This window comes from Nerophis lumbriciformis, linkage group LG11, assembly GCF_033978685.3.
Source record: "Nerophis lumbriciformis linkage group LG11, RoL_Nlum_v2.1, whole genome shotgun sequence".
In the NCBI taxonomy this organism is placed as follows: Eukaryota; Metazoa; Chordata; class Actinopteri; order Syngnathiformes; family Syngnathidae; genus Nerophis; species Nerophis lumbriciformis.
The window spans coordinates 48,192,317-48,208,379 of NC_084558.2; the positions used below are offsets into that span (position 1 = coordinate 48,192,317).

Here is a 16,063-nt window from a genome sequence, read left to right on the forward strand (position 1 = left end):
GGCATTAATAAGTACTTAATAATGACTATTTAAGAGCCAATATGTTACTAATTTGCATGTTAATAAGCAACTAATTAATGGTGAATATGTTCCCCATACTAAAGTGTTACCATGTTTTTTTACTGGTGCACAAAATGAACCGTGTATGAACATCACCTTGTTCAAAGAACAAAACCAACACAGTGCATAAACTCACAACAAATTACACACCTGCAAATCAGTCTGACTTCTGCTGTTGTCGTATCCGTAATACGCCCATAGAAGTTTTTATTTACACGATGAGTCGGGTGTGTTTTGACCGAACCCCTGAGCCCGACTCACCGAACCCCAAGGGTTCGATCGAACCCAGGTTAAGAACCACTGGTCTATACATATATATATATACAGGTAAAAGCCAGTAAATTAGTATATTTTGAAAAACTTGATTTATTTCAGTAATTGCATTCAAAAGGTGTAACTTGTACATTATATTTATTCATTGCACACAGACTGATGCATTCAAATGTTTATTTCATTTAATTTTGATGATTTGAAGTGGCAACAAATGAAAATCCAAAATTCCGTGTGTCACAAAATTAGAATATTACTTAAGGCTAATACAAAAAAGGGATTTTTAGAAATGTTGGCCAACTGAAAAGTATGAAAATGAAAAATATGAGCATGTACAATACTCAATACTTGGTTGGAGCTCCTTTTGCCTCAATTACTGCGTTAATGCGGCGTGGCATGGAGTCGATGAGTTTCTGGCACTGCTCAGGTGTTATGAGAGCCCAGGTTGCTCTGATAGTGGCCTTCAACTCTTCTGCGTTTTTGGGTCTGGCATTCTGCATCTTCCTTTTCACAATACCCCACAGATTTTCTATGGGGCTAAGGTCAGGGGAGTTGGCGGGCCAATTTAGAACAGAAATACCATGGTCCGTAAACCAGGCACGGGTAGATTTTGCGCTGTGTGCAGGCGCCAAGTCCTGTTGGAACTTGAAATCTCCATCTCCATAGAGCAGGTCAGCAGCAGGAAGCATGAAGTGCTCTAAAACTTGCTGGTAGACGGCTGCGTTGACCCTGGATCTCAGGAAACAGAGTGGACCGACACCAGCAGATGACATGGCACCCCAAACCATCACTGATGGTGGAAACTTTACACTAGACTTCAGGCAACGTGGATCCTGTGCCTCTCCTGTCTTCCTCCAGACTCTGGGACCTCGATTTCCAAAGGAAATGCAAAATTTGCATGGTTGGGTGATGGTGATGCAGAATGCCAGACCCAAAAACGCAGAAGAGTTGAAGGCCACTATCAGAGCAACCTGGGCTCTCATAACACCTGAGCAGTGCCAGAAACTCATCGACTCCATGCCACGCCGCATTAACGCAGTAATTGAGGCAAAAGGAGCTCCAACCAAGTATTGAGTATTGTACATGCTCATATTTTTCATTTTCATACTTTTCAGTTGGCCAACATTTCTAAAAATCCCTTTTTTGTATTAGCCTTAAGTAATATTCTAATTTTGTGACACACGGAATTTTGGATTTTCATTTGTTGCCACTTCAAATCATCAAAATTAAATGAAATAAACATTTGAATGCATCAGTCTGAGTGCAATGAATAAATATAATGTACAAGTTACACCTTTTGAATGCAATTACTGAAATAAATCAAGTTTTTCAAAATATTCTAATTTACTGGCTTTTACCTGTATATACATACAGTACAGGTCAAAAGTTTGGAAACACCTTCTCATTTCAATGTGTTTTCTTTATTTTCATGACTATTTACATTGTAGATTGTCACTGAAGGCATCAAAACTATGACACCTGCGAAGTGAAAACCATTTCTGGTGACTACCTCTTGAAGCTCATGGAGAGAATGCCAAGAGTGTGCAAAGCAGTAATCCGAGCAAAGGGTGGCTATTTAGAAGAAACTGGAATATAAAACATGTTTTCAGTTATTTCACCTTTTTTTGTGAAGTACATAACTCCACATGTGTTCACTCATAGTTTTGATGTGACACTCTACAATGTAAATAGTCATGAAAATAAAGAAAAGGCATTGAATGAGGAGAAGGTGTGTCCAAACGTTTTGTCACGGTTTGGTTGCAGCTTGCTGCGAGGTTTGTTCTCCCAGGATGCAAACGGACTACTCCGGACAAGGCGTGCAGGTAAAAACATGATTTAATACTCAAAACTCAAAAAGGTACAAAAACGGAAAACAAGGCGAAAGCACAACGCGCTGATCGCACTTGGAGTTAAAGTAAACACTTAGCATAGACCAGGGGTCGGCAACCTTTACCAGTCAAAGAGCCATTTTGACCAGTTTCGCAAATTATAGAAAACAATGTTTTTGAAATTTTAAATGAAATAACACTGCATACAAAGTTTTCTTTTTGCTTTGTGCTATGTATAAACCAGGGGTCTCAGACACGCTGCCCACACCTTTATATGGAATTTGAAAGCTGGTGCGGCACGCGGGTTTTAAATGAATGGCGCTTGTCAGCGTCATGCGTGCCATGATGGTACAGCATATAGCACCCACTACAACCAGCGTGCCTGATCAGCCACACGTTGTATGGTGTTTTCGCTTGCTCACGTAGGTGACAGCAAGGCATACTTGGTCAACATACCACACAGGTTACACTGACGGTGGCGGTATAAAAAAAACTATAACACTCTTACTAATAATGCGCCACACTGTGAACCCACACCAAACAAGAATGACAAACACATTTCGGGAGAACATCTGCACAGTAACACAACATAAACACAGGACAAATACCCAGAATCCCATGCAGCCCTAACTCTTCCGGGATACATTATACACCCCCGCTACCAAACCCCGCCCACCTCAACCGATGCACAGGGGGGGGGGCATTATTAGTAAGAGTGTTAAAGTTGTTTTATATGGCCACCGTCAGTGTAACCTGTGTGGCTGTTGACAAAGTATGCCTTGCTGTCACGTACGTGTGCAAGCAGAAGATGTATATTGTATAACAAGTGTTGGGCTGGCACTCTGTTAATACAGATTGTAGAGAGCGCCAAATGTTGTACCATCATGGCACGCCCTTATTATAGCTGTAAGGGTGAAAATCGGTGAATATTAATCCCGGGAGTTTTCTGCGAGAGGCACTGAAATCCGGAAGTCTCACAGGAAAATTGGGGAGTTCAGCAAGTAAGCTGCTGAGCCGCATCAGAGTAATCAAAGAGCCGCATGCGGCTCCGGAGCCGCGGGTTGCCGACCCCTGGCATAGACTATGGACATAGAGAACTTATGAAACTGTGGCATGAAATAAACACGACTTAGGTAGTCCAGGCACGAGACAAACAATGACGCCAGGACGACTGACTGGCAAAGGCAGGCTTAAATAATGTCTGTAGATTGGAAACAGGTGCGTGTACCGAACACCAGAGGCAGGTGAAAATCATAAGTCGCCATGGTAACTAAAACAAACAAGGGTGCACAAAAACAGGAACTATGGAGTCTAAAATTAACAGAATATAACAAAAACATGATCCAGACTAGGGATGTCCCGATCCGATATTTGGATCGGATCGGCCGCCGATATTTGCAAAAAAATGCGTATCGGCAAGGCATGGGAAAATGCCGATCCAGATTAAAAAAAACTCCAGTCCGTGTTTTCCAACGCACCGATTTAAATAATATATTCCACTTTTCTGCTGCTCCCTAATTTCCGTTCCGCATTTTCCAGCACACCTTCAACACATCCACAGGTCTGTGGGTTCTCACGCAGTTGCTTTTAGCTGCTGGCATTACACGACAGGCTCTTCTCACTCTTTCCTGTCTGTCTTTCTCACAGACAGCAAGCGCACCTTCTTACACACGTCACATACTGTCACGTCATACGTCACATACGTATACGTCCTCACGGAGCAGAGAGGTAGCAGTATGGCTAACGTTAGCTGTGATGCTAGCGCAGCCGGGCAAACATCCCTCTAGGGTGCGCGCCTGTGCAATTGCGCACTGCAAATTTATGCCACGCACAAAATCAAATAAAAAAATAAGCGCATAACAATTTTCGACACACGGACGCGCCAGAGAAAACAGTTTTCGTCATCATTGTTCAAATATTGTAACGTCTGTCGAGACGCTTATCTCCATTCGATGCCACACGTCCACACCATCAAAATGCCGAGGCAAAAATGTCCACATCAACACCGTATGAAAAAATTAGGGATTTTTTTAGTTGTGATTTCCCTCTCTGCATGAAAGTTTAAAAGTAGCATATATTAATGCAGTATGAAGAAGAATGTTTTAATGTAGACACATAGAATCATCAAACTGCTGTGATTATATGCATCAAGTGTTCATTCAAGGCTAAGGCAAAATATCCAGATATATATCGTGTATCGCAATATGGCCTTAAAATATCGCAATATTAAAAAAAGGCCATATCGCCCAGCCCTAGTTCAATGATGCCATTTCTGTTTGTCATGTATAATTTTGTCTATTTTGTGTTTATCCTTGAATAAACAGGTCAGTTTCTTGTTACCAACCATTGTGTATTATTCAAACTCCCCTAATTCAGCTGGCTAGTTGTTATCAAGAGTACTAAAACCCTTTTCAACATGATTCTGACAACTAAGTAGGCTAAATAACTTTAAACTTTAATACGTGCTCGGATAGGCCAGTATCGGTCAGTATCGGTATCGGTCAGTATCGGTATCGGATCGGAAGTGCAAAAACAATATCGGTATCGGATCGGAAGTGCAAAAACCTGGATCGGGACATCCCTAATCCAGACCACGGATCATGACACGTTTGGCCTGTACTGCATACTTCATGCAACTGTCATTGTCTTTGTGGATTCAGATCAAGCGCAACAACAAGGTCAACGTCACCCACAGCCCCTCGGACAAGTCCGAGCACAAGAAAGGCCTCAGTCTTCTGGTGCAGCAGGTCCTGGGAAAGCACCTGGACAAGTCGGAGCAGATGTCCAACTGGGAGAAGCGGCCTCTGCGCGTCAGCCAGATCAGATACGCAGGTGAGTCGCACCAGAACAACTCCTGCCTGACCCTGGCTGGTCATCGTCTTGCTCGCTCGCTAAGTCTCTCTGTCGCCCTCCAGTGGCGGACGCCTACTCTTTGCTGGACGTGTATTCCGTCCTCTCGCGAAAGCCCGCCGACTTCGGACTGCCGGACGATCTGCGCAGCGTCGCTGCGAGCCAGTTGGAGAGACTGAAGAATGGCGGGGCGAAACAGACGGACGAAAATGACGAGGAGAGGAACCACGCCGACAATAAAGAGGTCCGTGCGTCGTTTCACCGTCCACCAGCTTTCTCAATAGTAGGGCTGTAAAAAATGTTTTTTATTTTCGAATGAATCAGGATTCTTAAGTTTTTTTTATTTAAAAAAAATCTAATGAAAAAAAAAAAAAAAAGTAATTGTATTTTATTTATTTTTGTTGATGTAGATCAAGGGTATCAAACTCATTTTTATTGAGGGCCAGTTCGTAGGAATGACTGCTTTCAGAGGGCCGCTTTTAAAAAAATATTAATTGACATTATGCATGCGGGTAATAACCTGTGATTAATCATGAGGAATCTAAATGCATTTGCATTTGATTTGATCTTTTTATGTATAACTTGCTTTCAAATCATAAATAAAGGTGACAAGCAGAAAACTATTTGTTTTCTTTCTTTAGTTTATTTGGAACATGAACACACTTACATCATAATACATCACACAATTTCATATAATTTCATTTTACATCATGCCCGAAAAGGAGTAGGAAGAAGCAAAGCTTATTTAATCCTACCCCTTTCCCACTTCAAAGCGTTTACAAATATATAGAATCATTTACTGACCTTTTTATATAATAAAATAACATCTATGAATTACTATACAACAGTTTTGTAATATGTAATTAATTAATTAATTCAGTCATTATTAACATACTGAGATGAAGAATATCTTATTTTCAATAAGGTTGAAAGTATTTCTCATAATTCTTCTTCTTTGTACTCTGTATGCACTATTATTTTGAACAACCTCTTAAACTGGATCATATCAGTACAATTTTTAACTTCTTTACTTAATCCATTCCATAATTTAATTCCACATACTGATATGCTAAAAGTTCTAAGTGTTGTACGTGCATATAAATGTTTTAAATTATTTTTTCCTCTAAGGTTATATTTCTCCTCTTTAGTTGAGAAGAATTGTTGTACATTCTTTGGTAGCAGGTTATAGTTTGCTTTGTACATCATTTTAGCTGTTTGCAATTTTACCAAATCACCGAACTTTAATATTTTTGACTTAATAAATAAAGGGTTTGTGTGTTCTCTATATCCAACATTATGTATTATTCTAACTGATCTTTTTTGTAACACGGTTAGCGAATGTAGCGCACATTTGTAGTTATTTCCCCATATTTCTGCACAATAACTCAGATATGGTAACACTAGCGAGCAGTAGAGAATATGTAGTGATTTTTGGCCCAGGACATATTTTGCTTTATTCATTATTGAAATGTTTTTTGCCACCTTATGTTGTATGTTTTGTATATGAAATTTCCAGTTCATTTGATCATCTATTAATACTCCCAAAAATCTAGTTTCTTTTACCCTTTCTATGTCTACTCCGTCTATTTGTATTTGTGTATGATGCTCTTTTCTACTATTACCAAATAGCATTATTTTAGTTTTACTGAGATTCAAAGATAGTCTGTTTTTGTCAAACCATCTTTTTAATTTGTTCATTTCTTCTGTTATTATTTGTATTATCTTCTGTGTGCTCTCTCCTGAACAGAAAGCAGTTGTGTCGTAAATAAAACCAACTTTAAGTCCTTCGTAACCTTACAAATGTCGTTTATATAAAGATTGAACAATCTTGGTCCCAGTATTGATCCCTGGGGTACACCACAGGATATATCTAGCCGTGTTGACATATTTTCACCCATCTTCACATATTGCTTCCTGTTGGTTAAATAACTTCTTACCCAATTCAATACCAAACCTCTGATGCCATATCGTTCTAATTTTCGTATTAAAATATCCCACAAAAATACTTTTGCAATACAGTATATAGTAGAGATGTCCGATAATGGCTTTTTTGCCGATATCCGATATTCCGATATTGTCCAACTCTTAATTACCGATACAGATATCAACCGATACCGATATATACAGTCGTGGAATTAACGCATTATTATGCCTAATTTTGTTGTGATGCCCCGCTGGATGCATTAAACAATGTAACAAGGTTTTCCAAAATAAATCAACTGAAGTTATGGAAAAAAATGGCACTGCCATATTTATTATTGAAGTCACAAAGTGCATTTTTTTTTTTAAATGCCTCAAAACAGCAGCTTGGAATTTGGGACATGCTCTATGTTTACATTTTCACACTTTGCGCTATTTTCTTACACTTTATGAAGCAATTTCTGACATATTCCTTCATTTTAAGAGCTTATCGGTAAGATTTTAACATTTTGTTTACATTGTTTCCCATGCTTGTGTTGACATTTCCTTTCTGTCTTGATAGCTGTGGGATTATAATCAGAAGGTTGCATTTCAAATCAAATAGATTTTTTTCTCCTGCTCCTTATTTTGCATGGGCCATAAAAAATATCAAAAATAATCACTATGAAAGACTGATATCGTGATACAGTTTTTGCATTGGTTGCCAGATGTTGAGTGTCACTCAAATGAAAGGGGAGCCAGGAAGGTGGGAAATAATGTGCAAGTCCTTCTCCGAGCTTCTAAATGACAAACTGCAAAAGCTCCCAAAGTGAAGAATCCGGGGTCGGGGCATCGAACCTGCGGGCGGGAACAATGCGTGTTTGACCAAGACACTTTAGCAGCGGCGGGGGGTGCGGCTGTGTCGCTCACCCTGCGCTTTGACCTCCCGGGCTCTCTTCTGCAAGTGAAAAGAACATCTCCCCTGTGGCGCTCACTTAAGTACGCCATCATTGTCTGTGTCCATTTAGGAATGTCAGGGGGCTCCACGGGTCAGTCCCCCTTGCTCTGACACGGAGAATGGCCTCCTGTGTGGCACCGGGCTCCCTCCTCCCCCTCCCCTGCACCCCCAGCAGTTGCGGGTGGTGTGCGACAACATGCTGCAGGGCCTGGGCAAGTACTTGCGCTGTCTGGGAGTCGACGCCGTCATCCTGAACAACGACGACGACCACCGAGAGGCCGCAAAGGTACGGCGCTTCAAATGCAAACATTTGAAGTTTTGCAGAAAAATGCAAGAAAAAAGAGCAAAATTCTGATTCTAATAACTTAGGGGGTCCTTAAGCGCAAAAATTATGACTAAAATGGCGAAGCTGTATTTTAATTTTGACAGATTAATTAAAAACCTATATTCTTTATTAATTCTGTTTATTTTATCACGGCAAATTATTTTTTGTCAGTTATTTATGATTTTTTTTAATCAGATTTGCAAATCATTGTATTCCGTTTATATTTACATCTAACACAATTTCCCAACTCATATAGAAACGGGGTTTGTATATATATTGCCTCCATCCAAAAAAAGCAAATACAATTTAAAATATCTTATATATGTATATGTGTATTTGTGCAGTATTTATATATATATATATATATATATATATATATATATATATATATATGTATGTATGTATGTATGTATGTATGTATGTATGTATGTATGTATGTATGTGTGGGAAAAAAAATCACAAGACTATTTCATCTCTACAGGCCTGTTTCATGAGGGGGGGTACCCTCAATCGTCAGGAGATTTTAATGGGAGCATTCGTATACCATGGTTTATATAGGGCACAGAGTGGGTGGGTACAGGCTGGCCTAGGGGCGTGGTGATTGGCTCATGTGTTGCCTAGGAGGTGTTTCCGTCTATGGCGGCATGTTGTTACAATTTCGCTGCGCTTGTTGAGGGATGACAGGTCTGGACGGTAAATAATAAACAGTTTCTCTTTCAAGCATAGGTTGCATCTTTTATTACCACTATTGTAAGGTGTGCTGGATGCAAGAATTTGCCATGTTATTGAATATTCAACATTATTGTCTTTGAGGTCCCAAATGTGTTTGCTGAGTTCTGTGGTATTTCGCAGGTTTTTGTTCCTGAAAGAAGCTTTGTGATTGTTCCATCTGGTTTTGAATTCTCCCTCGGTTAATCCTACATATGTGTCGGATGTGTTAATGTCCTTGCGTATTACCTTAGATTGGTAGACAACTGATGTTTGTAAGCACCCCCCGTTGAGGGGGCAATCAGGTTTCTTTCGACAATTACATCCTTTGTTGGTTTTGGAGTCGCTCTGTCTGAGGGCCGACGGCTCATTTGCAATTGTTTTGTTGTGGTTTGAGATGATTTGTCGTATATTGTTCATGCAGCTGTAGCTCAATTTAATGTTGTTCTTGTTGAATACTTTTCTTAGGATGTTGTCTTTGGGAAAGTGTTTGTCAATCAGATTGAGGAATTTGTGTCCAATGTTCGTTGAGACGTTTTTGCTGTATGGGGGGTTGTACCAGATGATGTCGTTCCGTTTTCTGTTCTTTTTTGGCTGGTTTCCTGGCGTGGGTTCATAGGTGAGGGTGAAATTGTATCCGCTTTCATCAAGGGCTTTTTGGTACGGGGGGGTTGCTTGGTCAAATTCAGCTTTGCTAGATGACAGCATCGATAGCCTTTTATTGATTCCGGTAGGTATTCTTTTCGTGGTGGTGGGTGGGTGGTTGCTGTCATGGTGCACGTATTGGAGTGTTGTGTTGGGTTTCGTGAATGGTTGGTAGCTGTTATTTCTCAGGTTGAAAGTGACGTCAAGGAAGTTGACGGTTTGCTTGTTGGCTTCAATCGTGATCCGTAGGCCGTTCTCTTTGAAAATTTGGCATATGCGCTTCTTGGTATTCTCGCTGCTCCTTGGTGAGGCGCGACACACTGCCAGTCCGTCATCACGGTAAATACCAAGGTTCAGATTGAGGCTAGCGAGCTGGGAGAGGAGGAAACTCTGTGCCCTATATAAACCATGGTATGCGAATGCTCCCATTAAAATCTCCTGACGATTGAGGGTACCCCCCCTCATGAAACAGGCCTGTAGAGATGAAATAGTCTTGTGATTTTTTTTCCCACACATACATATATTGCGCTCTACTACGGTATCGAGCACTATTTTTTTGGATAACCTTATTAAGACACATATATATATATATATATATACATACATACATACATACATACATACATACATACATAACATATATGTATATATACATACTTAACATATATATGTATATATACACAAATATATATGTATACTGTATATATGTATATATATATGTGTGTATATATATGTATATATATATATATACACATACATACATAACATATATGTATATATACATACTTAACATATATATGTATATATACACAAATATATATATATGTGTATACTGTATATATGTATATATATATGTGTGTATATATATGTATATATATATACGTATATATGTATATATACGTGTGTATATATATATATACGTATATATATATATATATATATATATGTTTGTTTATATATATATATGTTTGTTTATATATATATATACGATTGTAGCTGAGATAGGCTCCAGCGCCCCCCGCGACCCCAAAGGGAATAAGCGGTAGAAAATGGATGGATGGATATATATATATATATATATATATATACATATACACATACATACATACATAACATATATGTATACATACATACTTAACATATATATGTATATATACACATATATATGTGTATACTGTATATATGTATATATATACGTATATATGTATATATACGTATATATATGTGTATATATATATACGTATATATATATATATGTATAAATATACGTATGTATATGTATAAATATACGTATATATAGGAATATATATATATATATATATACCTAAATCTGCCTGCCACCCAACTAGAAAATGAGTCAGAGTATATATATATATATATATATATATATATATATATATATATATATATATATATATATATATATATATATATATATACACGGCGCTTGAAATGCAAACATTTGAAGTTTTGCAGAAAAATGCAAGAAAAAAGAGCAAAAATTCTTATTCTAATAACTTAGGGGGTCCTTAAGCGCAAAAATTATGACTAAAATGGCGAAGCTGTATTTTAATTTTGACAGGTTAATTAAAAACCTATATTCTTTATTAATTCTGTTTATTTTATCACGGCAAATTATTTTTTGTCAGTTATTTATGTTTTTTTTTCTTGTGTGCTACTTTTGGTTAGTACTTATTTTTCTAATTAGCCTGACCTAACCCTAAGGTTTTTTTGTGTTCGATAAAAAATAATCTTTGTGATGTACACGTGCTTTCATATCATTTGACAAGGTTAGATATGATTATTGAATATGATTCAAATCAAGAAAAAGATTAGTGTTAATAGTTAAGTGGAAAAGTTGGGGCCCGAGGTCAAAAAGGTTAAGAACCCCTGAGTTGTAAGATAAGATGTGGATCAGAATAATTTAATTTACACAAATATTAATCTATTGGTGGAAAATTATTCTGAAATATTGGCTATAATTTCTATTTCTGTTGTGTTTTCATATTAATAACCATGCCATATGTCCTTGCTTTGGCAGTGACATCACTACTTTGAATTTTACCACACCTAAAAAAACTTTGCAGCCAAAAAATACACAAATAATAAGTAAGAATAAAATGCCTACTGGATACAGAAAAGTATGAATACAACTCCAATAAAAATTAAGACGTAATAAAAATGTGAGTACAAAAAAGTACTACCATACATGGTGTGTGTGTGCGCTTGAACTACCGCTCTATAGAATAATAAACCACCAAAGTGAATACAAATATCACTAAATTTAAAAAAGGAAATACAATTTAAAATAATATCTCATATATGTATATGTGTATATATACAGTCTTTATATATGTAAATATTATATATTTATATGTGTGTATATATATATATATACCGTTTAATAAAAAATATAATTTATACGTATGTGTATATTTATATGATTATTGTTTATAAAAAAGCAAAAACAATTTAAAGTAATATATGTACAAACCCCATTTCCATATGAGTTGGGAAATTGTGTTAGATGTAAATATAAACGGAATACAATGATTTGCAAATCCTTTTCAACCCATATTCAATTGAATGCACTACAAAGACAAGATATTTGATGTTCAAACTCATAAACTTTTTTTGCAAATAATAATTAACTTAGAATTTCATGGCTGCAACACGTGCCAAAGTAGTTGGGAAAGGGCATGTTCATCACTGTGTTACATGGCCTTTTCTTTTAACAACACTCAATAAACGATTGGGAACTGAGGAAACTAATTGTTGAAACTTTGAAAGTGGAATTCTTTCCCATTTTTGTTTTATGTAGAGCTTCAGTCGTTCAACAGTCCGGGTTCTCCGCTGTCGTATTTTACGCTTCATAATGCGCCACACATTTTCTATGGGAGACAGGTCTGGACTGCAGGTGGGCCAGGAAAGTACCCGCACTCTTTTTTTACGAAGCCACGCTGTTGTAACACGTGCTGAATGTGGCTTGGCAATGTCTTGCTGAAATAAGCAGGGGCGTCCATGAAAAAGACGGCGCTTAGATGGCAGCATATGTTGTTCCAAAACCTGTATGTACCTTTCAGCATTAATGGTGCCTTCACAGATGTGTAAGTTACCCATGCCTTGGGCACTAATGCACCCCCATACCATCACAGATGCTGGCTTTTGAACTTTGCGTCGATAACAGTCTGGATGGTTCGCTTCCCCTTTGGTCTGGATGACACGATGTCGAGTATTTCCAAAAACAATTTGAAATAGGACTCGTCAGACCACAGAACACTTTTCCACTTTGCATGAGTCCATCTTAGATGATCTCAGGTCCAGAGAAGCCGGCGGCGTTTCTGGATGTTGTTGATAAATGGCTTTCGCTTTGCATAGTAGAGCTTTAACTTGCACTTACAGATGTAGCGACCAACTGTATTTAGTGACAGTGGTTTTCTGAAGTGTTCCTGAGCCCATGTGGTGATATCTTTTAGAGATTGATGTGGGTTTTTGATACAGTGCCGTCTGAGGGATCAAAGGTCACGGTCATTCAATGTTGGTTTCCAGCCATGCCGCTTACGTGGAGTTATTTCTCCAGATTCTCTGAACCTTTTGATGATATTATGGACCGTAGATGTTGAAATCCCTAAATTTCTTGCATATGCACTTTGAGAAACGTTGTTCTTAAACTGTTTATTTGCTCACGCAGTTGTGGACAAAAGGGTGTACCTCGCCCCATCCTTTCTTGTGAAAGACTGAGCCTTTTTTGGGAAGCTGTTTTTATACCCAATCATGGCACCCACCTGTTCCCAATTAGCCTGCACACCTGTGGGATGTTCCAAATAAGTGTTTGATGAGCATTCCTCAACTTTATCAGTATTTATTGCCACCTTTCCCAACTTCTTTGACACGTGTTGCTGGCATCAAATTCTAAAGTTAATGATTGTTTGCAAAAAAAAAAAGTTTATCAGTTTGAACATCAAATATGTTGTCTTTGTAGCATATTCAACTGAATATGGGTTGAAAAGGATTTGCAAATCATTGTATTCCGTTTATATTTACATCTAACACAATTTCCCAACTCATATGGAAACGGGGTTTGTATATATACTGTACATATATATATTGCCACCATCCAAAAAAAGCAAATACAATTTAAAATATCTTATATATGTATATGTGTATTTGTACAAAACATATATGTATATATACATACTTAACATATATATGTATATATACACAAATATATATATATATATATATATATATATATATATATATAATGTGTATACTGTATATATGCATATATATGTGTGTATATATATATGTATATATATGTATATATATATATATATATATATATATATACACGTATATATGTGTATATATACGTGTATATGTATATATATATATATATATATATATATATATACACCTAAACCTGCCTGTCACCCAACTGGCAACTGGACTAGAAAATGAGTCAGAGTATATATGTATATGTATGTATATATATATATATATATATATATATATATATATATATATATATATATATATATATATATATATATATATACGTATATATATATATATATGTATATATATATACGTATGTATATGTATAAATATACGTATGTATATGTATAAATATACGTGTATATATATATATATATATATATATATATATATATATATACACATACTGTCACACCGTGCCTCAGGTGAAGGTAATGTAACCTTTGCAAACCAGACTTTCAAATCAAGGATGGATGGCAAGGCACGCAGTTGGTAACAGTTTACAAACATTTATTGAAATCCCAAAAAAGTGTCAGAAGGCGAACAACAACAGGAAGAAACAAAGCACCCACAATCTCAGTAGATGTTTGATGCATGGAGACCTGACCTCCTGCTCAGGACAGAGAACCTCCTCTGGCAGTGACAGACAGCAGACTGTCAGAAAAACTGCATTTTCCAAACTTAAATAGCTGGGACCAATTTGACAGGGGGAATTAAGAAAACAGTAATTTTGTAAATTACACCATAAATAACCATCACATGTCTAAAAAGTATTCACATAGTACTTTTGCATGTGTAGAGCAGTCATTTTTGTACTCAGAATATTCAGGCTTAGACAACACAACTTTCAAATGTCCAGTGTCCTTCTGTAACACCCAGCTTTTGAAGATCATGGTTCGACCCAAATTTGGCCTAATTAGTGAATGCAGGTGTGGTCACCTATATAAAGCCCTCAACCCCGCCCTGACTCTTTTAGTCAATTGTTCAGAGCCATGGTGAGTGACAGGTAACAGTTTGTTTGTTGAGCACATGCTTTTCACTGGCTAACAAGATTGCATGTTTGTAGTTTGTCCATGTTGAGCTTCCCAACAAATGTGCATGGTTTGTAAGGAAGTTTAAGGTCAAACAGTGACAGTGTGGGGTCAAACTGTCATACATACATATATATATATATATATATATATATACATATATATATATATATACATATATATATATATATATATACATATATATATATATATATATATACATACATACATACATATACACATATATATATATACATATATATATATATATATATATATATATATATACATACACATATATACACACATATGTATATATATATATATATATATACAGTATATACTGTATATATACACACACATATATATATATATATACACACATATACATATATATATGTATATATGTATATATATATACATATATATATATACATACATATATATATATATATATGTATATACAGTATATATATGTGTGTATATATATATATATGTATATACATATACACACACACATATATATATATACGTATATATATATGTGTGTGTATATATATGTACATACATACATACATATATATATATATATATATATATATATATATATATATATATATATACATTCATATATACATTCATATATACAGTTAGGTCCATAAATATTTGGACATTGACACAATTTTCAGTATTCCAGCTCTGTACAACACCACAATGGATTTGAAATGAAACAATCAAGATCTGCTTTAAGTGCAGACTTTGAGCTTTAATTTGAGGGTATTTACATCCAAATCAGGTGAACGGTGTAGGAATTACAACCCATTTTATAAGTGCCTTCCACTTTTTAAGGGACCAAAAGTAATTGGACAAACTAATATAATCATAGATAAAATTGTCATTTTTTTAATACTTTGTTGCAAATCCTTTGCAGTCAATGACAGCCTGAAGTGTGGAAGCCATAGACATCACCAGACGCAGGGTTTGGTCCCTTGTGATGCTTTGCCAGGCCTCTGCTGCAGCTGTCTTCACTTCCTGCTTGTTCTTTGGGCATTTTCCCTTCAGTTTTGTCTTCAGCAAGTGAAATTCATGCTCAATTGGATTCAGGTCAGGTGATTGACTTGGCCATTGCAGGACATTCCACTTCTTTGCCTTAAAAAACTATTTGGTTGCTTTCGCAGTATGCTTGGGGTCATTGACCATCTGCATTGTG

The 16,063-nt window shown here is 36.5% G+C and overlaps 1 protein-coding gene across 2 annotated transcripts in view; it reads left to right on the forward strand.

The window, feature by feature from the left end:
- Positions 1-16,063, forward strand: part of exd3 (exonuclease 3'-5' domain containing 3) — a 129,707-nt gene that overhangs the window by 39,904 nt on the left and 73,740 nt on the right. For both annotated transcript variants that reach the window (XM_072914159.1, XM_061966446.2), the window contains exons 15-17: positions 4,820-4,991; positions 5,075-5,253; positions 7,937-8,152. In XM_072914159.1, the coding sequence (XP_072770260.1) occupies positions 4,820-4,991; positions 5,075-5,253; positions 7,937-8,152 (567 nt within the window). The remainder of the gene's footprint in view (positions 1-4,819; positions 4,992-5,074; positions 5,254-7,936; positions 8,153-16,063) is intronic.